Source organism: Hemiscyllium ocellatum, chromosome 3 (genome assembly GCF_020745735.1).
Source record: "Hemiscyllium ocellatum isolate sHemOce1 chromosome 3, sHemOce1.pat.X.cur, whole genome shotgun sequence".
NCBI classification, from domain to species: domain Eukaryota; kingdom Metazoa; phylum Chordata; class Chondrichthyes; order Orectolobiformes; family Hemiscylliidae; genus Hemiscyllium; species Hemiscyllium ocellatum.
Genome location: NC_083403.1, coordinates 121949536 through 121975210, shown reverse-complemented (window position 1 = coordinate 121975210; position 25675 = coordinate 121949536). Strand labels below are relative to the sequence as shown.

The window sequence follows — 25675 nt, the reverse complement described above, 5'->3', positions numbered from 1 at the left end:
ATTACATAAAAAATTACACATTATTTATATGTTTTTTTTTCAGAGGTCATGCAGCCTTAATTACAAGAAAAGACCAATCGCATATAATAAGGTGACATGATTTACAGCAGGTTAATCCAATGATATTTCCTGGGAAAGGGTTCTTAATTACAAGAAAAGTCCAATCAACAGTAATATGGTGACATGATTGACAACAAGTTAATCCAATAACATTCCTGGGAAAGGGTTCTTAATTTACATAAATCACCATCTCATGCTAGCAGTTCAAGGTTAGTTCAAATACTAAATCACTGTCTTATGATTCATATTATGAAAAATCCATTGTAATAAAGTATAAACTATTTCCTCCTTGTATATAAGCATATACAATATACACATAATCAATTAAAATAGGCAGCAGCAAAGAAGTACCACAAATTAATCTAGTAGGGCTCACCCATATTCTGGTTTGAGTATTGAGGGAGTACCCAATTTGGGGTCATAATTTGTGCTGTTCAGCAGGGGCTTCTCCCATGATTTCTGCACTTTACCCAAGTTTAGCATACCTGTCCTTATACTGTGTCTAACCAGGCTTTGCTGGGGACCCAATGGGACCAGAGGTTTGGTGTGTAAGGCTGCCTGCTTGGCAGCTGCATACACTAGCCCACTACTTTAGAGACAGTATCAGTTTCATCAGCATGAGCTGAACATTTTGATAATTGCCAAATTGATTGGACAAAATAGCATGACTATATTGCTGCCCCCTTGGAGGTTAAAAATCTTCAATGGGCCCACAAGGGTCATAATAAAAGCACAATGAAGAGTCAATGTATATTAGTAGATTTTCCTTTTAATAGGATGAACGCATGTTGATTCCCAATGTCAGCTCAGCAGTAACTTCAAAGACACATTTACTCCCCATTGGCCACATTTCAGCAGTTAAAGCAAGGCCACGCATTTGTCCCTGGGGGATTTTGCAGTCTTGTTGCCAGTCTCAAAGGTGAAAAGCTGGGGCCTGCCTGTCCCCATTTTCAGGATTCCCTCAGGAAATGGTTGTCCAGCAGTGATCGTTAGGTGGACACATGAGGTGTGTTCTGCCCCCAGTGAGTATCCTGGTTCTAATCAGCTCTATCAGGGCTGGCATTCAGCATTTGGGATCGTGAAGGTGCTGGGTATAATAGGTTTTACCTGTAACTTGCATCGTCCGGTTCTGGCCATCCCAATAGAGAACCACCGCTACCTCATTTGTGACTGGAAATTCCTGGACTGGTTTGTACTGTTGGTCTGTATCCTATCAGTGACTCCAGGTGGAAAACATTGCATAAGCATAGGGTTAAACAAAGGTAATTGAGCTTCTTGATATTGTTTAATTGTATGTCACTTCCATCAGACAGGTATATTTTAGTATTGTAACACAAGCCATTTGTATTCAGGTTGCTCCCAGAATTTCACTGCATTTAAATTTGCATCACCCCTGGATATATTGAGCAAATTGGGCCGGTTTGGTCTTGCAGTCAGGGACATGCTTCATTAACATAACTCTAATTCCCGGGATGGGATCCGATTTAGGATGGTGCAGGACGCTCATCCTCATGATATCAGCTATGAAAACTGGATGCTTAATTTTTCGGGATTGGTCAAAAGAATCACGAGGAGTACGGTCTGTTTAAAGCAAGGTTACCAGTTTAATAAATTAAGGCAGCCTGGCGCAAATTTGTCCAGCAACACAGAGGTTAAAAGCTTCTGTGTTCTGTGGAGAAATGGCGCCAGGCTGCCTTAATTTGTTAAACTGGTAACCTTGCTTTAAACAGACCGTACTCCTAGTGATTCTTTTGACAGATCCCGAGACCGAGAGGCCCCCCCAAGGGGGTCTAGATCTTCACCTGCTGCCACATTGGTTGCTCTGTAGCTTTCTGGTATTAGTTTCCTATGATTAAAACAAAATAACACACAGACCACTCAAAACGTTCTGAAGCAGGCAGCTTAGATCATAACTTTGCAGGTTATTTTGGTAAGTGTACAGTGAAAATTACCTGGATTATGTTAGCTAGGTTGACTATTAGATTTTAAAACAGACAAAAATTTATTCACAAAATTACACAATGAAACACAAACGACAGAATAAAGAACCCCTAAAGAACTAAGCTTATCTTAATTATGCTGTTCCGAATATGCACAACAGTCACAATAAGCAAACTCCCTTTAAAAAACAGTATAAAAATGGAGCACGTGCTTACAGGTTAAAGTTGAAGGGCAGAAGAGAGAGAGAGAGTTTCCACACAGCTCCTTGTTGAACTTCCAACCAGTTCAAGACTGAACTAAACTGCTCAGCTGAACTAGAGAGCTGACCTCTCCCCTTTCTTTATACAGATCACTTCTAAAACATGACCACTTTGGCCTGAAGTCTTATCTGTCTACATTAAACAAAAGGCCTCACTAAATCCTTTTCATCTCTGTTCCAAACCAGACTGATCAGAGTTCGGCCCGGTTTATTACCCCTCTGATAAAAATCAAGAACAGCGTATCCTTGAGCCAAGGAATATCTTTTCGAGAAAAAAAAGGGACTAGCTTTGTGACAGCACACACACACAGACACACACACAGCAGTATATCCACTTCACCAGGAATCGAGCAGGATGTTTGTCTATTGATTGAATTTGTCACTCATGCAACATCTCTATTACCTGCCTGGTCAACCATAATTGAGTAATTGGTTCATTGGGAGTTTGTAGCCATCTTTCTTTTATCTTCCAGCAGCTTTTGGAGAAAAAAATAACAAAGTTCTGCATCAAATTATTTCCCAACCTTTTTGGAGAAACCAATATTGTAATATAGTTTCAGCCCATGGTGTGATATCTGCAATGCTGAACTTGATAGGACTTATGTTTCAGGTTTTGTTACAACATTTGGTTGATCACTCTGATGTCATTTGTTCCCACTGAGGATTGGCTCAGGGTGCCTATGGTCAATTATACAGGCGACATGGCCTAAATGATGGTCTCCATGCTGTTGAGCCCAGTTGAGTGAAGGATTTCATCGCTTATTAGCGTGTCCTCCCATCCTGTTTTCATGGTGGACTTCCAATGTTGTTCATGAAAATGTCCCAGAGCTATATTGCAGGGTATTAAGGACAGTCGCCTGGTTGACTTCTATTTTTCTCATCAGTTTAATGCCATGCTGCTTCTAGCCATGATCATGAAGTTGGCCATCAGCAGAACTGGGGTTTTATTAAACCCTACTTATCCCTGAGTAGGTGGTAGTGAGACACCTTTGCCCTCTCCAGTGCAACTCTTCTCCTTGCTACATTGTCCTGCAAAAAGAGACAGAATAATGTTACTGGTTGGTTAGCACTGTTTGGAGGCCAGGCCTGTTACAGTTGAGTATCTGAAGACCATTGAAGTTGCTTATGAGTCTGGCAATGATGGTGGTTGTGTGAGACTGAGTTGGAGATAACAGCATTCGCAATGACTCCAACACCACAGCTTTCAGTCTGGATTATTGAGATTTTTGATCTGCAAAGGGGTGAAGGGTGATGAGGGAGCAAGCAGGAAATTGAGTTAAGGCTATCGGATCAGCCATGATCAAACTGAAAGATGGCACAGACTTGATGAGCCAATAGCTGTATTCTCCTATTTCTTATGATTTCACAATCACTCTGGCTGCCCTGGTGTTCATTTTCAATACTGTAATCTTTGTCATGCAGTTTCCCTTTAATCGACAGCCCACCATGAAGGAAGAGCAGGTTTCCTGTAACACATGGTATTCAACAGTGTCTGGGCTTCCTGCAATCTCCAGAGGCCATTGGCAGTGTTAAGGAGAAAATAGATTTGAAGATGCAGGAACTATCCCAAAAATCATTCAGCTGAAGTCATAGATGAGCTTTATATCTCACCTATATTGATTTGAACAGGCGTACCATGAACTATAAATTGTAGTCAAAAATCAGGGCACATAAATTTTGAGCCCTGTTTTCCATCAATAAGTCACTGCTTTAGTAAAAAATCTACTTGCCGCATCTCACCAATCAGAATTCATCGGCTTTTTCCAACTCTCTGTCTCTTGCTTCTCAACTGACCTATTGTCACAAAGAGGCCTCAAGTTTGACATGCTCTCATTTTTCATGGGGGATGTATCAAATGTCCTCTGGAAGTTCATTCAGACAATATCCATCGATACTGTCTTACCAAACTGTGCTAGTGACCTCCATTCGTAATCCAACTAAGTTAATTAGGTATGATCGACTCTTTCAAACATCCGCAGTCAAAAGGTGTGGCGCTGAAAAAGCACAGCAAGTCAGGCAGCATCTGAGGAGCGGGAGAGTCAACATTTCAGGAACAAGCCCTTCATCAGGAATGTGGGGTGGAGAGGAGGTATGGAGCCCAAGGGGGCTGAAAGATAATAGGAGGTGGGTGGGGCTAGGACTGGGAGGAAGGTAGCATGGAAGGCAATAGGGAGATGAAGATGGGGGGGGTGGGTAATGGTGATCGGTCAGGGAAAAGGGTGGAGCAGATAGATGGGACAGTTCAAGAAGATGGCGCTGAGTTGGAGGGGTGGATCTGGGATAAGGTTGAGGGAGGGGAGATGAGGAAACTAGTGAAATCGACATTGATGCCATGTGGTTATCTCTCAGCCCACTTGGGCCCACTCATCTTCATCTTCCTATTGCATTCCCAGCTACCTTCCCCCAGCCCTACCCCCCCCCCTCTTATTTCTCTCGCAGGCCCCCCCCCACCCCTTCCTTCCTGATGAAGGGCTTTTGCTGCTCCTCGGGTGTTTGCTGCCTGACCGGCTGTGCTTTTCTAGCTCCACACTTTTTGACTCTGACCTCCAGCATCTGCAGTTCTCACTTTTTCCTTCAGAAATCCACAGTCTATTTATAAACTATATTTTACAAAATAAAAATATAGCAAGTGAAAGATTTGAGGAGATGCATGGTCAGAAATCTTCCAAAAATAGCGAAATTGTCATAAGGGATATTAACCAAACCTATATAGAAAGACTCATTATCACACAGCTGTTTGCAGGATTATTAATTTTGTACATCTATTCTTGTATCTCTCATTGAGACATTTTGTAGAGTAAGCTAAGATGAATCCAAACAATTGGCCAGTTGTAAGTATTTTAATCAAACTGTTCAGCCATGTTATGACTCAACTCTGGAGAAGATGGGGCTCACACCTTCAGACCTAAAGATAAGGACACTGCCATTTTGCCACAACAGTTCATTGGTCAATTCTGCACTTGTTATGATGCTCCTGCTTCAGTGATTGACCTTCATACATTATTTTTATTTTGTGTGAGGAAATTGTATTGTGGTTTTATAACCATTTCTTACCATATAAGCCATATCTCTGATTGACCAAGTATAAGGTCTAAATTCACTCTGATAAAGTAGAGAAGCCAGTTGTTCCATGAGAATACTGTTCTGCTTAGTCCTCAGAAAACATGCTTTGATTACATAAACATTTTCTTATGGCTAGTCACAGCTTGGAAGCTGAGAAAGTAATCATCTTTCCTGTTAATGAGTATATGGGATTTTCTGCAGATAGTTGCATGACCAGATGACTTTAATTGTTGTCACACTGCACTACTGAGAATGCTGTTCCTGGGGTAAAAGTACTATGGCTGGTTATGTCTTGAATTCATGCAGTCATGAGCATGTTAGGGTTGTAGGTGTTATCTCTAGTACAGTATTAGCTGTCTACCTGGTAAAATATGATGCCGTTCCATGCTGATATGATGTGGTTTGGTTAACTCAGTTAGCTGGACAGCTGGTTTGTGCAAGTTGAGGTCAACAGTGTGGGTTCAGTTTCTGGACAGACTGAGGTTACTATGAAGATCCCTCCTTGTTAACCTTTCCTCTCACCTGAGGCAAGTTACCTTCAGGTTAAACAAGCACTAACTACCTCTTTAATGAAACAGCAGCCTATAATGCATAAGGACTGTGGTAGTTTTATCTTTATCTAGTGCAGGCGACCAATATTGATACTCTGTAATGGTCTTTGTCAGAATTCGGGAAATTATATAATTCATAAACTACATCCCTGGTGAGATGTAGCTTCTTCATGCAATTTGAGGTAATTCAGATATTGGCAAGAGGCAATCTGATTGATGGTCCTTATGTTATGGCTGTTGATCTTCCCAGGGCTCTTCCTTTCTCTGTTGCCATTTCCAGCTATTGCAAAATGAATCTTGCTGCGGCATGTACTGAAATGTGTTATGAGTCTTATGTTTTAAAATAGATTTACTGATGCCATGGTTGACAGCTATAATCCAAGAAAATGTGAGTCAGAAAGTCAGAGTAACTCTTTCTCTTAGTGTTTTAGAAATTCTTTCTATAGCTTTTTAAATGCCAATCATTGACAGTAGGCATTCACACACTTCATTTTTTAAAAAAAATCATTCTCAGGATGTGGGTGTCACTGGCTAGGCCTGCATTTATTTTCTGTCTTTAATTGCCCTTGAGAAACTGGTAATGAGCCACTTTCTTGAATCACTGCTGTCCATGTTATGTAAATACACACCCACTGTGCTGTTAGAGCTCCTTATTAATTTTATAATTCAAAAGTTGTCATCGAAAGTCACACACGGTGCATATCCTCCAGGCTTAGGTCCTGGCGTGTTTCATATAGGCATACATAGTGTTGCATGAAAGTGGAGCTTTAGAGGTGCAAAATGCCAAACAGGTGGGCTATGTGGGAGATAGCTCTGCATCAGAAAATGCTGTGGGTGCCAAACACCCATGGACCCCACATTAGTTAGAGTTTTGAGCAGGTCAGTAAAAGACATGAGGATTTGTTGCACTGAAGTCTGCATCAAATTCACCTCTCAGCAGGGGCCTTTATTCCCTTTTGCTCCTGAAGTTTTGAGGCTCCTGTCTCCAACTGCAGCAAGACTCATTTACTTGGAGTGCAGAATTGTTGTTACGTGCTTAGTCTCTGGTGGCAACATTGAATGGGGCCATATGATTTGGTTCAGCCAACAAACTGGGTTAGCCTTGTTGCTCCTGAAATAAGGGGACAAGCAAAACAACATGGTGTCAAATTTGATGGTTAACTTGCATTATAGTTACTTATCGTGTTGCAATTGGAAAATGCATGTTATTTTACACAAGATTGTAACATTAAATTTAAGATGATTGAGAGGGCTTATGTGAAATGTTCTGATGACAGTTTGACAATTTTCTGCTGGTTTGAGTGTTAGAACTCAGAGAAACTCTTAGATGATTTTGCTGGGCCAGGCTTCTGCTCTTCGAGTTTACTCATAAATTCAGAGCTATCAGCCAAAGTATCAGAAAGGTATTGAAGGCACGAGGTTGTGAACAATTATGCTGTAAACTATCAATTCACTTGTAGTTTGAAAGAGAGTTAGGATCAGGGTTAACGCATATGCACTTTCAAATATGGTGTCAATATGTTGTACTTTTCTATGGAGAGGAGGGAAGAAGAAGCCACTTTTGAGATCAGGATACAGGCTTCTCTACAAACCAAGAAAAAAACAGCCTGTCTCATTATTCAAAAGAAAAGCCACTTGGCTTTGCACCCTATCACAGCCAGACTGAGAGGGAGCTGGATTCCTGTCAAAGAGTCATATTCTGCGGACATCGCAGGATTCTGGGAGATTCTCCCTAGTGTGGCTGTGGTGGAGAGCCATTACTTGGAACAGGTTGTACTGCAGTTGCTAAATCTAAGAATTTTTCCTAAAACTGCATGGAGATGATTAATTCAAGTTACAGCTTGGCAAACCAGAGATACAGGAATCTTTTAAAAGTTGGTAAGCACCTTGGGCTGTTTTCTAGCAAGTTTGTAAATCCATGGAGAGTATGATGTGGGCTAAGTATAAAAGGGGACTGTTCCTCTCTATTATAAAGTAGAAGTTACCTGCAAAAAGAAAATAGTGGTGCTTTTGTAAAAATTTTAAATGTGATGTTTTGACTTGTCATCTTTTCTGCAATCAACTGGAAGTTTGAATTTATTTTTAAAAAATTGACCTCTACGAAATATAACTAAATCCAAGAGAAATTTAGAACTTACAGATAAAAACGAAAGCTGAATTAATTTATGTTAATTCCATGAATTTCTGAATATACTTCGCCCTTGCCTGCCAGCAGAGATAGTTCACGACTGACAAAAATTCTAAATGTCTATATCTATAGGCTTGATAAATATATATTAACACATTAAGGATTTGACTTGAGAGGATGTGCCAAAGTTCGAATGCAAACCCTTAGCAGTCTTGGACTCTGCTGAATGTTAGTACATTTAAAATAAAGATTGCTGACTTTAAAGGGATAAAATAAATTAGTATTGTGGATTATTTAAGTATTGAACTTTGCTTATCTGAGGTTCTACTCTGTGACTTTTCTCCCAACTGTGCAGTATTGAGTAAAAAAATTAATATATTACGTGAGCATGAATGTTTATCACAGTCTTCCATGTTTTTCTAATCTGAAGATTTGTTCTGGATCAAAGGATGAATGAATCTTTACTGAGACAGTGTTAAAGTGGTAATGTCACTGGACTAGTAATCTAGATGCCCAGGCAAGTGCTCTCAGGGATGTGAGTTCACATCTCACCATGGCAACAGATTGCTAAATTTGGAATATTAAGCTAGTCTCAGTAATAGTGACAACGAATCTGTCATTGATTGTCACAAAGACCTTTCTGGTTCAATGATGTTCTGTAGAGAAGGAATCCTGGTCTGTTCTCCATGCGATCCCAGACCCACAGCTCTGAAATGGCTGACTGAGCCATTAAATTCAAGGACAATGATGGATGAAGAATAAACATTGCTCAGCGTGCCCATAGCCAGTGATAGAATGAAAAAAAACTTTGATGCTCTCCATAATGTAATCTAAACAACTGAATATATTTAGTTACTGACAGTATTCCCTATAATTAGGTAACTAACTGTTCTGATTTTACCACCAAATGTTTAGTTGTATCCACTACATCATTTAATAAGGTTAACAGCAAAGGTAAAATTTTAGGACTCCCCATTTCTTGATTTAATTTTCCCAACATTAGTATAGAGACAAATATAAAGATGCTGATCTTTACTTGGGGAGATAGAGTTAAGTGGCCTCAGATCATACCAATGCCAGACCTGGCCCATTCTGAAGGAATCATATTAGAGTTTTCTTTTTCCTTATAAAGATGTTGTTCACCTCTTTTCGTGATAGCAATTTTAATGGGATACATTGGTGTGCCAATTGCGTTTCACCTCTGTGTGCCTGTGTTTCAGTCAAAAAGTCCACAGAAAGAATTAATTGGATAAATTGTCTTTTGTACAATCAGAGGCCTGTTTATGACTCCAAAATGAAACCTCATTTCTTTCCCCCTCCTTCATCCTGTGTCCCCAAGATTAAATGTTGTTGAGCTGCATTATGAGTCCATTGCTTATTATATTAGGATGAGGCCATCAAATAGTAGAAACATCTTTGTTGTCAGAATAATTATTCATAAGTGAAAGTTAAGCCAACTGAATTTTATCATGTAGTGCTGTTATAATTGTTATCTTTTTCTTTTGTATGGTTTTAAGGGCAAAACTGTAATTGCAGTTTTAATATCAAATTACTAACAAGTAAAATGCCCTGCTGGAGATCAAATATCACCTCAGGATTCTACCCTCAACCTTGAGTCAGGCATAAGTGATTACCATATTATAGGTGCTATGGTTTGGGCAGGGTTTCTGCAATTGTGACTGACTCAAAGTGCTACTTGTCTATCTGGTGGCCCCAAACAGTATTCTATTGAGGGTTGTTCACATGCTCCTGGAAGATTGAAAACTCCTTGATGAAATGTTAAGTCAGGGTCAGTGTGTTTATTTTGGAAGGCGTTTTCAGTCTGGGCTTTTCTCCAGATGTCATCACTGTTCTGAAGTTGGAGATGCCCCATACAAAATTCCTCTGCACACAAAAAAAATGACAATTTGGGGGATCATGAAGATCTCTGTGGGTGAGGAGCTGATGCAAGTTATTTCTCTGTATCTTTTTGTCCTTTTGAATGGAGAGAGGGGCGATATTTGGGAGGACTGTTAGTCTCTGAACTGAAGTTGAGATTATGAAAAGGTTAAGGCAATACAGTGGCTCAAGGTGTGCAAGACAGGGGGATTTGCAATGCAAAATTGCCCATAGTGTCTGGGGATGTGCAGGCTAGATGGAGTAGCCATGGGAAATGCAGGGTTACAGGGATAGGGGTGGGTCTGGGTAGGATGCTCTTCGAAGGCTCAGTGTGGATTCGATGGACTGAATGGCCTGGCGCCAAATTGTAAAGATTCTATAATTCTATCCTTATCACTGAGTGAAGATCTGTGTCAATGAGTTTAGACATTATCAACGTAGGAATTAGGACCACGAATAGGCCGATTGATCCTTCGATTCTGTTCCAACATTCAGTATGACCATGATTATGATAATGTGACTGTCATATCATTTTCCAATGTGCACTCTATAAACTTTGACTCCCCTGTCAAACAAAAATCTGTCTCACTCAGCCTTAAATAAGTTGAAAGAGCCATCCTCCATTATCTCATGGGAAAGAGGAATCCATAGATTTACCACCATTTGTGGGAATCCATAGACTTATCGCCCTCACCTATCCTGAAAGGGAGATCCTGTCTTAAACAATAATACCTAGTTTTGGTCTCCCTCTAAATTCCATGTTTAAACTTGTAATATGATTTGTAATTTTGCCGTTCAAGTTAATGATCAAACAATATTTTTATACTGTAAATTTGTTGCAGTCTTATATTACATGGACATTTTCACTCAACATTAACATGCATTTTGTGTAATAGCATAGGACCATAAGATGTAGAAGCAGAATTAGGCCGTTTGGCCATCAAACCTACTCCACCATTCAATCATGGCTGATGCGTTTCTCAACACCATTCTCCTGCCTTCTCCCATAATCTTAGATTCAATTAAAAATCAAAAAAATTACCTATCACTGTCTTAAATACATTTGGTGATATGATTGCCACAACCTTCTGCGGCAATGAGTTCCATGGATTCATCACCCTCTGGCTGAAGAAATTCCTTCTCATCTCAGTTGTTAAGGGCTGTCCCTTCAGCTCTCGGGCCTTAGTCTCTCCTACTAGTGAAAACACCATGTCCACATCCACTCTATCCAGGCCTCTCAGTGTTCTGTAAGTTTCAATCAGATCCTCCCTCAACCTTCTAAACTCCATCTTGCACAGGCACAGAGTCCTCAACTGCTCCTCATATGACAAGCCCTTGATCCCTGGGGTCCTTCTTGTAAACCTTCTTTGCACCCCTCAAAGGTCACCACACACTTATTTCGATGTGGATCCCAAAACTGCTCATAATATTCCAAATACAGTCTGGCCAGAGCTTTTTACTGCTTCAGCAGTACATCTCTGCTCTTGTATTCTAACTCTCTTGAAATGAATGCTAGCATTGAATTTGCCTTCCTAACTGCCAACTGAACCTATATGTTAATTTAAGAGAATCCTGAACTGGGACTCCTTAGTCCCTTTGTGCTTCAGATTTCTGAAGCCTTTCCCTTTCAGAAAATAGTCCATGCTTCTATTCTTCTAATCAAAGTACAAAACGTCACATTTTCCCATATGGTATTCCATCTGCCTCTTCTTTGCCCACTTTCCTAGCCTGTCCACGTCCTTCTGCAGTCTCTCCACCTCATCAATACCACCTGTCGCTCTACCATATTTGTGTCATCTGCAAACTTAGCAACAATGCCTTCAGTTCGTTCATCCAGATTGTTAATTGATGACGTGAATAGTTGTGGTTCCAATGCTTACCCCTGCAGAGCTCCACTAGTCACCGGCTACCCTCTGAAAAAGACCTCTTTATCCCACTCTCCATCTTCTGCCAGTCAGCCAATCTTCTATCCATGCCATTATCCCTAACACTACGGTCTGTTTTCTCATTCCACAACCTCCTATGTGGCACCATTTGAAAGGCCCTCTGAAAATCCAAATAAACCATATGGACTGGCTCTCCTTAACCTAAATTGCTTGTTACTTTCTCAAAAGAATTCTAACAGATTTGTCAGGATTGACCTCCCCTTAATGAAGCTGATCACTCAGGGATATTAAAGTTAATTTCCTCACCATCTTTTCAAGTTTGGTTCCTTTTGGCCTCTGAGATAACTTCAACATGTTCTGGTGGACAAAACAAGAGCATTGGGCATTGGGTATTGCACTGACCTGTACATTGGTCTTTTGCTTTTGGGACCAGTGATCAAGTTCAGAACAGTAGTGGTGATAGTTTCTCTGTGCACTAACATTTCAGCACCCTATGTTAAATCAATCTCCTGTGCCTTAATGCCTATAAGGCCATTGCAAAAGAATGGCATTAATTGGTATTAAATTGGAACTCACTTAGGATTTACAACATAGGAAATTGTTACAATGTTGAAGGATGGGTTGCTCATCTAAAATTGAAGGACAACAGAGGAAAAGCACCACCAAACCTCACCAGACCCATTATCTGATGCTGACGCTGGGCACCCAGGCTGATACACACTATTAAAATTGCCTTACTTTGATGGCCACCAATTTCTCACCAAATCATTATTTAATTTGGGTTTTTTTGTTTTTACTTGTTATGCATGTTTGAAAATGGACACTCAGGCTATTTGACCCCTCTGTCAATAACATGATTACGGCCGGTCTGTTTGTGTTTTGAATTCTACATTTTCCATTTATTTCTGATAACCTCTTATTCCTTGCCTAACAAGAGTCTGTCTACCTCTACCTTGAGAATATTCACTGTTCTCTGAAGTAGAGACTTTCAAAAGTCACACAAACCTCTGACAGAAACAAAGTTCTCACCTTGGTCCGAAGATGACAAATACTCATTTTTACAAAGCTCATAGTTCTGGAGCCACACAAATTACACCCCATCTGCCGCATAGTTTCTCACTTTCTCAATCTAACTCTATCTGTTTGCATCCTTCATATGTCGTTTACGCAGCATTCTTTCCTATTTGTCTTTGTAGTATCTACAAATTTAGTCACCGTGCCTTCACTCCCCTCGTCTAAGTCATTGATATGAATTGTTGAAAGCTGATACCCCAGCGCAGACCCCTGAGGAACTCCACTCATCACATCATGCCAATCAGAAAAAGATCAATCTTTGCATACTCTCTGGTTTTTGCCAGTCAGTATACATCTCCAATCCATGCTAATATGTTATCCTCGGGAGAAAGTGAGGACTGCAGATGCTGGAGATCAGACTTGAGAGTGGGGTGCTGGAAAAGCGCAGCAGGTCAGGCAGCATCCGAGGAACAGGAGAATCAACATTATGGGCATAAGCCCTTAATGATTCTCCTGCTCCTCAGATGCTGCCTGACCTGTTGTGATTTTCCAGCACCCACTCTCGATTAATATGTTACCCCCTACAACATGAGCTGCTACTTTGTATAGTAATATTTAATAGACTTGCCATAACCATTGATGTGGCTCCTTGTCAGATCATCATAGAATCCCTACAGTATGGAAACAGGCCATTTGGCCCAACAATTTCACACCAACCCTCCAAAGAATAATCCACTCAGAGTCATTTCCCTATTCTATTACTCTACATTTACCCCTGATTAATGTACCTAACTTACTCATCTCTGAACACTATGGGCAATTTAGCATAACCAGCTTAGCTAACTTGCACATCTTTGGGTTGTGGGAGGAAGCCCACACAGACACAGGGAGAATGTGCAAACTCCACACACACTCGCCTGAGGCTGGGATTGAACCCAGATCTCTACCGCTGCGAGGCAGCCATGCTAACACTGAACCACTGGGCTTCTGGAAATGTAGATACATTACATCTGCAGACTCTCCTTATTTATGGTGTATGTTATTCCTTCACAATACTCTTAATAACTTGTACATGTAATACTCTTATACTTAAGCACATCCTGACTGCTCCTAATTACCTTGCATTTTACTAATTGCATTTTCTAGCAATAATATACTTAATGGTCAATTCTACTATCTCCTCCATGATAGAGATCAAACTAACTGACTTCTACTTTTTTATTTTCTGCCTTCCTCCCTTCTTGAACAGGCATACTATATTTGTAACATTCCAGTCAAATGAAATCTTGCCGGCATTTATAAAAATTTGGAAAATTAATACCAATGCATGTACTGCCACCTTAGCCACCTTCGAATAAATTACATCAAAACACCAGAGACATGTCAGCCTGTAGCTCCATCAGTTTGCTAATCACCACGCTAATCGCCACAACGTTAGTGATAATAATTTCACCAAGTTCTTCTCTCCTTCCCTGCTGTACAACTATTATCAGAATGTTTTCAGATCCTCAGTAATGAAGACAAATACAAATTATTTGTTCATTTCACCTGTCATTTTCTTATTATCTTCTATTGATTTCCAGTATTCTATCTGTGGAAGATTAGCAATAACCTTACTTATTTTTTCTTTTTAAATACTTGTAGAAATTCTCACCATCCATTTTTGCATTTCTCCCTTGCTTTCTCTCATACTCAGTTCTTTCTTCTGATTAATCTCCTAGGTATTTTTTACTGTTCTTTATACTCTGGCCAATTATCTGAGTGGCTGCACAGCTTTCTGCAGTTGTATGCTTTTCTATTAGGTTTAATGATTTTCTTAACTTCTTTATTTAACAGCAGATGATGGGTCCACCAGTTAGAATGTTTCTTTGTTGTAGGAGTATACATATTCTGAGAATTAGGAAATATCCTGTTAAATGTCAGTCACTGCTTCTATATTGATTTATCCCCCTGTCTAATATCCCAGTTCACTTCAGCAGCTCAGCTTTCATGCTCAAATAGGTACCCTTAATTAATTTTAAAATACTACTCTTACACCTACTATTCTCCCTTTCAAATTGAATGTAAGGTATAATCATATGCAACCGCTGCTACTTAGAGTGCCTTTATTTTGAGGTCACTAATTAATCCTGTCATAATACACAATATCAAGTCAAGTGTAACCTGTTCTCTTGTTGGCTCCAAAACGTGATGGTCTAAACACATTTCAAAACCATCCAGATTATCATTGCCAATCTAAATTCTCCAGCTCATTTTGCAGATTAAATGAACCATACTTATTGCCATCCTTTATCACAAACACCCAATTTTTCTTTCTGTGTCCTAAATTGTGGTCACTTTGAGGCAAGCTGTAGCCCACCTTGACTCGCAACTTATTTTGCCTACTATTCCTTTTCTGCAACCAAACTAATTCTATTGTCTGATCTCGGAAATCATCCTTGATTAACAGTGCTAACTCTGCAGGTTCACCTAGCTTCCTCTTTTTCTCGACTGTCATAAACCTCTCCAAGTTCAGCACACCATCCTTATTATCATGCAGTCATCTCTATAATGGCTATCAGAGTGAATATTTAAACTTCGGTATATGCTATCAATTTCTTCATTTTGTTATGAATTCTGCAGGCATTCAAATACAAAGTCTTTTGTGTTGTCTTTTTGTTATTTTTTGTAACATCTCATCTTGACTGTTGGTGTAACCTCTCTGTCCCTTCCTGCCATTGTCTGACCTTCATTCCCTACGTGACTATTTTTAGCACTATCTTGACTCTACCCCTTGATTTGCTACATCTGTCTGCACTTGATCTTTCAATCCCATTGTTCAGTTTGAACACTGTCTACTTGTATGCTTTGCTAGAGGAATGAACCCAGCACAGTTCGAATACAGACCATCCCACCTTGTTCCACTGCCATTGTCAGTGCCTCTCAAAGAAAAACTCAGTTTTCCCGCATCAGTTTCTGATTCAGATATTCGGATTAGTAACCTAATGCACCAACTTTTAATTGCCATTTGGCTCAAGTAATAATCCAGAGATTAATACTCTTGAGGTTTGGTTTTACAAGCATTTGTGAAAGTAAATTGTGTACTTTTTTCAAAAAAAGTTTTTCTCCCTGTTACTTCTCAACCCATTGGATGCTGTTGGATCATGTTTCTGTGAGCGTTGACAATCCTCAGATGTGGCCTGTGTTAGCAAATAGTGATACACTGCTGATGATCACAATTGAGCTCAGCACACAAGAATCTTCCAGTAGGCAGGAGTTGTGGTAGGGAATATGGGAGGATCAGGAGTGACAACACAGTAGATTTTAATCGTCCCTAATTCTAGAATACTGGGTGAAATTCTTGTGCTTATAAAGCACCATTGTGAGCACTGTTAATGTCTGAAAGATCGCTAGCTGAAGCATGGCCCTTTCTTGCCTTACATAATTTAAAGCCTGGCTGTGCAGCACTGATCTGTGCTGAGCCATTAATGGATCTATTACAGATGAGATTTTTCACCATTAAAAGAAAATTATTAATGGCTGGAAGTTGTATTGCAAGTTTGAATTCTCTTCCATTATTAAAGCCATTTCAGTTGGAATAATGTTGTGCCATTAAAACATGCATAATCAAAATTACAGGCTCAGCTCTTTTGCTATTTATAACTTGTTGAGGAAGTGTGAAGACTATAGAGTGAATTTTCTGCACCGAGGTTCCTGACCAGCAAGAAGAACATGACTTATAGACAGTAAGGCTCAGGCTACAGATTTGTCATTTTCCCATATATGCTCCCACTGGGGCCAGATACACACTGGCAACCCTGAAATGGAAGATTTTCCCTAAGAATTTATTCTGCAAATGTCTTATGAACAAAGTTTAAACTCTTTAGCAACTATATAAGAAACATAATGTGCATATCTCTTTCATTTTAGGCCTATGTGTTTTGTTAAGCAGCTCGAGATACCACAGTACGGCTACAGACACAATGTCTCCACCACCACACCTCGGTCCAACTTGGCAAAGGAACTGGAGAAATACTCTAAGACTACTTTTGAATATAACAATTATGACAACCAAGCTTTTGGAAAACGAGCTATTGCTCCCAAAGTTCAGACTAGGGATGCATCTCCCAAAGGTTATGACGGTAAGAAAAGTAATGATTTTTAATGTTATTGGAAGACTGATAATGTACGCTAAAAGGAAACTTGTTCTCAAGAACTAAAACAAAGCAGTCCTTGCTTTTGCAGTTTATATTGTACTGTGTGTAACTATTGCTGACAGTTCTTTCAGATGGGCCCTATGGGAGTTGGACAACAAACAGGGATGGGAGTATGAAACTGGGTGGGATGGTGAGGGTGCCTTATTTTCACTGTTAATGGCATCGGATGCATTTGCTGAGGCTAGTTGAGGCCCTTAATTGGTTAATTAATGGCTGACCTCCTCCTACTGCTGTCATAATCTGTTAGCAGTGGGTTCAGTGAGGAAATTGCCCAGTAAAACATGACAGACCACCCACTGAGGGCCCTCCACTTGCCTTCACAATAGGCGACTCCTCAACCTCATTGGAACTCGGCAGTTTAGCTTCAAGCAATTTCCAACTTCCCATGAAGTCTGCCGCAGTCCCAGTACTGGTGACTACTTGCTGTGGTGCCACTGACCCTCTGTTTGGTCAGCATCTTTTAGGGACAAGATTTTTCTCCCAGAGAGTGGAATGCAAAACTGCAGACAGTTAACTGCCCACATAAAGAGCAGCCATGCTTTCCACGGCTACCAGGGAAGGGGTTAAGCCTGACTCTTCAGACAGTGGAGAGGGCCACTTTATCCTCAACACTGGTGCATAAACTGTTTGTAAACGTGACAACACCTTTAAAAGCTTTGTAACACAATCACAATCAAATTGTGAATGCATTTAAATATTAAATGGGATTAAATTGACTCTCAATGTGCCTTGTTTCTGGATGAAAAAGAGGAGCAAAGAGATCTGACATGGAAGGTCAAAAGCGTGCAGCCAGTCGCTATGGAAACATACCTGTTGCCATTTTTGATTAGGTGTAGTCGACTTGGCCTTGCTATCAAAGGGGGCTAACACCCATGTTTTCAGACCGAAACAGAAACTGGTGACACTGAATACAGTGTGTTTGGGATTACCAGATCTAAAGGTGGAACTACAACTGATTTTTTCGGATCCTGCAGCCAAAAATGTAGGACTTTTAATAAAGTACTCAGCTGAATCTGAAGCCAGTAGGAAGTTTTCATGTTAAAATTCCTGGCCTGTTGCCACCTATTGCTTCCTTCCTCCCCATTGCCCTTGTGGCTGGTGAGCTACTTCTGGGTATGTGACCAATACCAATATTAATAACCAATTAAGAAATTGGAACAGTCTGTCTAGTGCTGCCAGCAGCTGCTTTGAGTATTGCTCCCTTATTATACCCTGATTGTAGAATTGGACTTCTTACTTTCTCTGTAAGTTGGAATTCTGGAGAAAAAAAACGTAGTAAAGTTAAAAAAAAAGCAATAAAAATTGTGAAGTGTTATTGTATGGCATATTTAGAAAACTTGTCTTCTTTGTGTTTGTATCCTTATGTATCATATTATTATAAACATTGAGACGGCAGCATCGAAGTGTGACATTTAATGGTTTTCTTCCTGAAGAAATGTATTATCCCAGGGACACCTGATGAAATTTGACAGCAAAAAAAAATTGCAAGAAGGTGAACAGCAAAATGGATTTGTTGACAGCTTTAGTTTAGCCCTGGAGGAACAACACTTCTTCATCATACAAAGTGCCAAAATATGAATTTCTTATCACTGGAGTTTGAGTCAGACAAAGTACAGAATCTCGCCTGCCATGTGGTTGAGATTAAATTGGCTTAGCAGTCAGGTAGTGTTCATAGTGGCCGCCAGCTACATGTGTGGATTAAGCTTGATTCATTCTGATAAGAGAATTGCATTGGAATGATTCTGATTCTTGAATAAGTAGTTACTTCTGTAATAGTAAGGATGTTGGCAAAGGGAGCCAAGCACAGGAGCAGTTAAGGTAAGGGTAGTTCTAAGAAGGGCATTTTTAAGAGTATTTAAGAAATAGGGAGCATAAACTCAGAAGATCACTGTCTGGGTCGGCAGTGCATCCAAGTCCATTGTAGACATCTCTCAGTAGGGTTGTTAAAAGTGGAAAGCACATTCCCTTGGCTGCATTGGGTGTTGCTTGGCTCAGCAATACCATATATCTTTGAATATTGCCTCATCCCCCTCAATATATGCTGACTAATTTGAAGGGCAGCTTCCAGTGAGAACTAACAGTGTCCCTCAATTAAGAAACAGTGTTTTGTTTTTGTCTTTAGAGTAACATTTAGGAATATTTCATTGTTGGGTCTTCTGAATCTAGCTGAAACAGTTGTTAAAAGCAATTTGTTCTGCTTGCTTCAGTGCAGAGTGAAGGTAAAATTCCAAAGTTATGGGCGGCACGGTGGCTCAGTGATTAGCACTGCTGCCTCATAGCACCAGGGGCCTGGGTTCGCTTACTGCCTCGGGTGGAGTTTGCATATTCTCCCTGTGTCTGTGTGTGTTTCCTCTGGGTGCTCCGGTTTCCTCCCACAATCCAAAGATGTGCGGGTCAGGTGAATTGGCCACGATAAATTGCCCATACTGTTAGGTGCATTAGTCAGAGGTAAATATAGGGTAGGGGAATGGGTCTGGGTGGTCAGTATGGACTTGTTGGGCTGAAAGGCCTGTTTCCATACTGCAGGTAACCTAATCTAAAAACTTGGCGTCAAATCAGCAAAGTGGAAGCTGAAAATTAAATATTTGTAATAATGAACATGACTGTCTGTAAACCGTTCCGTGCCAAAAGCAGCTGTCATACATCACTAGCTCCACTCTCAGTGCCTCCTCCCTGACGGATCTTCATTCAGCCATCTCTGTGTGATCTAGGCGACTGAAGGTGCGCTCTGCATCGATGCTGCCTGTTGCTACGGAGAGAAGATGAAGCATACCCTGTGCCAAATGAAGAAAGCTGCCGCCTGTGTCACATCAGAACCGCAGTATGCCAACATTGACGTTTCCAGGTTTTTGTCAGGTTTAACCCTCATTTTGGCATTGATCCTTCTGTGAAGTGGGTGGGGTAACAATACTAAAATCAAAAGGCTGACTTAAATTCATAGGGAGATGCAGTTCGCAAGGTAACCAAATTCCTCAGAAACAAAATGTTAGTGCACTTCTTTTCCATTCAATGTGAGGTAATATGTTAATACTGTTTGTATTTTTAGTCAAAAATTAGCAATTCTCACACTGTTCTGAATTTTAAAGGTAGATACCAAACCAATGTTTTATCTATGTTACATTTTACAAACATACATTTATCAAATAGGCTTTTGGATTTGCCAGCATCTTTGACCAATACTTTGGCTGTATCTGTTTGATTGTCCAAGACAATGTGGGCAGCTAGGAAAAGAGACCCAATATAGATATCTAGTAAAGTTGAGAAGACCTGAATTGGCACAAATACAAGCCATGTCAAATCAGCCAAGCCCAGTGGAAAAGAATCATCTGCCTGGTACCTTTATTCATGACAAGCTGAGGGACAAGAGGGTCATGTACTCTCAGCTACCAAGCGAGACAGGAAGAGTGATTTTAATACACAACAACACACAGCATCTGTATATTTCTGGCATAACACCATTTTCTGACACATGTCCTCATTATAGATGGTGATCTGAGAGTCACATATGTACAATCAATAGGGCTCTAGACAGTTGTAAAGCCTGCCATTTAATTGAAATCATAGTTGGCTTGCTGTTACTCCTGCTGTGACCCAGGAATCCAGATACGGAGAGGTGCTCGCTTGAGAGCATCTGTCACCTAAGACATGCAGCATGACATGGTTGGCTAACTGACTGAGTTTCCCTGCATGACACACTTATCAAAACTATACCTCCTGATGACTTGGGCATCTCTCCAGTCCTGGAATATTATTGTGCTAAACACCAACACGTCTGAAAGAGGGGTGAGAGGGGATCTTGCCAACATTTTCCAACACCGTTATGAGAGCATTAAGGGAAGAAATGGTTTTTTTTGCATAGTGATGTGGGTCTGATTTCTGCAAAATTGCAGAAGTTATGTCTGCAAATCACTCCAGATTGCAGCTTATTTATCAGCAATGTTTAGTAAAGATAGATAACAATTAGTAAACAGTTATTCATTTCAATTTGAATCCTTTGTACACACCTAAAATTTATAAGTTGGAGCAATATTTTCACAATCCTACATTAGCTGCCAGAATAATTCTTATAGAAAAAAGTTTAGAATTGTGGATATTTTACTGCTTTATGAATAAACTCCAGTTACTGTTTTAGAGGAGGAGTTGCAACATTTCCTGAAAATGGCTTGGTTTGAATACTGGAGGACTAGTTAGACAGCTGTAAGGTGAACTGTCCATAGGGTTGAATAAGATCATTAAGAGCCTGGTGAAAACAAAGTGGAAATTTACAAAACACTGAGCTGCCAATTTTAGAGGAATTTTGTAAGACTGCACAGAAACACTGTGCACAAGGAAAAATGGCATAATGTTAGTGATCATTAATAATGTAATAAAGCCTTAGTGTTACATTTGTGGGGGAGTTTAAATCAGAAATTAAGTTTCAACATGAAGGGTGTTGGAATATAGAAGCCAATACATATGGTATTCAGCCCTGATACAAAGAAATATACATTTGTATGCAAAAAAATCTGAAAGATGCAAGCATGAATTGGATGTGTGGAAATATTCTTTGATTAGTGAGCAATTGTAACCAAATTGATCAGATACAAGCAATCTCATTAGCAAAACTTTAGCATTTTTCTCATTCAGATTAAGATAATAGATTAATTTACATTTTACTCACAAAGTAGCAGTTCTTGTATTGTCCAGTATTTTTAAGGAAGAACCAAACAAATGCTTTATCTTATGTTTATTAATGAAACAGTGGAAACATACGGTTATGAAATGTGAGTATTGTTTTGAGTTTGCCAGTACCCTGGACCAATGTTTTTCTGTGTCACTTGGTTGCCCTGGGGAGATTGCCCAGGTGAATTAGAGCAGCCAGGCATTGAGGTCCAACATCAATATAAAACAAAGTTGGGAAGGTCTGAATTGGCACATGTACAAACCATGTCAAATCAGCGAACCCAGTGAAGGGGAATCAGCTCCTCTGTTGATTTAATTCAGGACATGTTGAGGGATAAGACAACCATGTACTTGTAGATACCAAGTGAAAATGGAAGAGTGATTTTAGTACATAACAACACAGTATTTATATGCTTCTGGCATAACCCCATTATCTAACACATGTCCTCAATGTAGATTATGATCTGAGAGTGGAATGGGAGGGTTGTTTTATGAGGAAACAGTAGGCTGATATCTATTGGAGTTTAGAAAAGTAAGAAGTAACTTGATTGACAAATATAGATCCTGAGGAATCCTAACAGGGTGATGCAGAGAGGGAGAATGTAAAAATCTCTGATAGTGGATTCTAGAACTAGATATCATTGGTTAAGAATCGGGGTCTCCCAATTAAAACAAAGATGATGCAATTATTATTCTCTCAAAGTGTTTTAAGACTTTGGCAGTCTTCCTGAAAAGTTGTGAAAGCAGAATCCTTGAATATTTCTAAGGCAGAGGTAGGTAGATTTTCATTAAGCATAGAAGTGAAATGTTATTAGGGGTATGAGGAAGTGCAGATCTGAGATTGCAGTCAGATTGGTTATGATCTTAGTGAATGGCAGAGCAAGCTCGAAGGGCTGGATGACCTATTATGTCACCTAATGCATACATTTGCATGTAGTCAGATATGCTTAAATTGATAAACATGATTTGTTGGGAAGAATGCTGCAGTGGAAATGACTGAGATTGTCTCCAAATGTTTGTTGTACTGAAGTAGTGAAGTTGGCTTTTTTGTTAAATGCATTTTACATCTTTCCTTCCCATTAATTTTAATTTAGGCATTTAGAATTGCATGGCGGCTATCCAAATAATGAGGCTGTAAAGTTGATTGTTAGATTCGTTAAAAGCAGAGCTGTGATAGAGCATTCAGTATGTTTTTGTCTGCTAGGCACATCAGCCAACTGTTAACATTTGGTGTGCACTTAGGAGAGCAAGATGTGGTTTGAGGAATTGGAAATAAATATGGCAAAGATCTCTTTGAAATATTCGTCCTCCATTTCATCCTGTGATCTAGTGCTGGTTGACTTAGTAGAATCATTGAACACCTACAGTGTGAAAGCCATTTGGCCCATCGAGTCCACACTTACCCTCCAAAGAGCATCTAACCCAACCCCACCCTTCTACCCTATCCCTGCAATCCTGCATTTGCCATGGTTCAACTACCTAGCCTGCACCAGCCCTGGACACTATGGGCAATTTAGCATGGCCAATCTGCCTAACTTCCACCTCTGTGGACTGTGAGAGGAAACCGAAGCACCCAAAGAAAACCTACGCAGACAGGGAGGAAATGTACAAACTTCACATAGTCCGACGCCCAGAGTTGGAATCCAACCCAGTCTCTGTGATGTGAGGCAGCAGTGCTAACCACTAAGCCACAATGTCACCCTCATATTATTGTTAGTTAAACTATGCTGAAAATGTTTAATACAAAAAGACAACATGTTAACAAAACTCAGGGAGAGGAGTAAAACATTATATTTATTGATATAAAATGTTAAATTTGCTTCTTTCAGGCTCAACATTGCACTTCTTTTTCCTTGCCTACATTTACAACAGTGGTCCTGAAAGTTTGAACCACAAGTGTCCTCCAGGCTGGTCAATGAACTTGTACAAAATACAGTTGGTGATGTGCAATGTCACAACCATAGGAGAGACCAGGCCAGAACCCTTAACCCTTCCACTTGTTAATGTCACACAACCAGACCAACTCCTGCCTGCATGCCATGAGTTGTGAAAAGCACCAGCAACAAAAAAATGTTATTTCATTGTCAAGATTTACAGAGCAGCCTTGATTATCCGAATGAGATGGGCGGGCCCTATTTCGTTCGGATAATTGATTATTCGGTTAATTGATTCAATGCCGATCCTCTGGGGCTCGGAGGTTTCTGTTAAGTCTGCTCCCTGTTCAAGAAACTAGGCAGCAGCACACCGCACGTGAGCCCCGACCCACACCCTTGCCCACCCGTCTGCCCCCCAATCCCGTCCAACACCATTCCCTGTCTGCCTGCACCCTGCCACCCCCCATTCCCCCCACCACTGCCCACCCCTTGACCCCATCCAACATCACCCCCTATCCAACATACTGGATGCCCACAACAAGACGACTGCTGCTTTTCCTGCCTTTGGGAGGGTGAATCTCCAAATAGCACACACACATACATATGCACACACAACCACACACACCAACTTTTTACTACAACTTTTTGACAGGTTCCACCTTTGCCCTGTACAGGACAATGTTGGAGAGATTATCTGGGGAAGGGGTTTTAGGGTACCCCACTGTGCAGAACACCAGGGTAAGTGTGGGGAGAGAGAGAAAGGGCAGTCATTGGAGACAGTGCCTGGGCTCCCATCAGTCCAGGACTGTTCTCGGCAACATTTCAGTCAGTCAAGTTCATTTTTAATCACTGTAAGCAAAAGACACGATCACTGTTGGAAACCCATCTTTGATGTAATGTTTCTATCAGGACCTCGAGATCTCCATCGGATAATCTGATATTTGGATAATTGATTTTTGGAAAATAAAGTTTCCTCTGTAAATTGCTCTGAAGGCTTGCAATTGTGAGCTCAGACTTTTAGCACTGGTGGGAGTGCATCCAATGAAGAGGAACATGTGCACTTGGTCTAAGACTGAGATCTCCCAGATTAAAATTGATGCGACCTCATTGGCGTCTCATTGTAAGCAGCCCCATCCATCCTGTTAATTCTTAGTGTTTCTTTTTTGTGGTGGTAAGTGAAAGTGGATGAGCAATATGGTTCACCATGTCTTTTGCTCTGCAGAACTGGTCCTCAGCCAAAACAGTTTGAAAGACATTGATTTTGGTTGGAATGAGGCAATAAAGATCCAAGTCTCCAAACTCCTAAGACTTAATTTTAACTTAACTTAGGTGTAGTTCAACACTACTTTAATTTTGGAATATAATGCAACACAGGAACCGGCCCTTTGCCCACTAAGACTGCACCAATTCCTCTTCCTAATTTATACTGGTTAGTTATTGCCCATGGGAGGTCCCTGCGGAACACCACTAGTTACTAATCTCCACTCCAAAAAGCAACTTCTCACCGTTACTCTCTGTCTTCTATGACCAAGCCAGTTTTCTATCCATTTAGCCAGAGAGCCCTGGATCCCATGAGACTGCATACCAGCCTGTCATGAGGTACCTTCTCAAATGCTTTTCTATAGTCCATGGAGTCAATGTCCACTGCACTTCGCTCATCAATCATTCTTATTGCCTCCTCAAAAAACTTAACCAAGTTTATGAGACGTGACCTTCTGGCACACAAACACATGCTGCCTATCACTATCAAGTCCATTTACTTCCAAATCCTGTCTCTCAGCATCTTCTCCAACGGATTCCCCACCACTGATGTCTGGCTCACTGGCCCGTAATTACCTGGATTATCTCTGTTTCTCTTCTAAACCAAAGGAACTACATTTGCCATTCTCCAGACCTCTAGAACAACACCTGAGGCCAAAGAGGATGAAAAAATATCTGTCAGGCCTCCAAATATTTCTTCCCTTGCCTTCCACACTATCCTGGGATAGATCCTTTTTGACCCTGGAGATTTGGCTATCTCAGTGTATTTCAGTACAGCCAACACTTACTCCTTCATTATGTTAACCTGCCTGAGAGTATTCACACGTGTCTGCCTAACTTCAAAATATCTCTCCTGACCATTTCTTTGGTGAATACCAATTTAAAGTACTCATTAAGGATCTC

The 25675-nt window shown here is 40.4% G+C and overlaps 1 protein-coding gene across 1 annotated transcript in view; it reads left to right on the top strand.

Moving 5' to 3' along the window:
- The window catches only part of LOC132807602 (myelin transcription factor 1-like protein), a 300657-nt gene that overhangs the window by 141258 nt on the left and 133724 nt on the right, over nt 1-25675 (top strand). Inside the window, exons 9-10 of the mRNA XM_060821659.1 lie at nt 16690-16901; nt 20461-20463. Coding sequence (XP_060677642.1) covers nt 16690-16901; nt 20461-20463 — 215 coding nt within the window. The remainder of the gene's footprint in view (nt 1-16689; nt 16902-20460; nt 20464-25675) is intronic.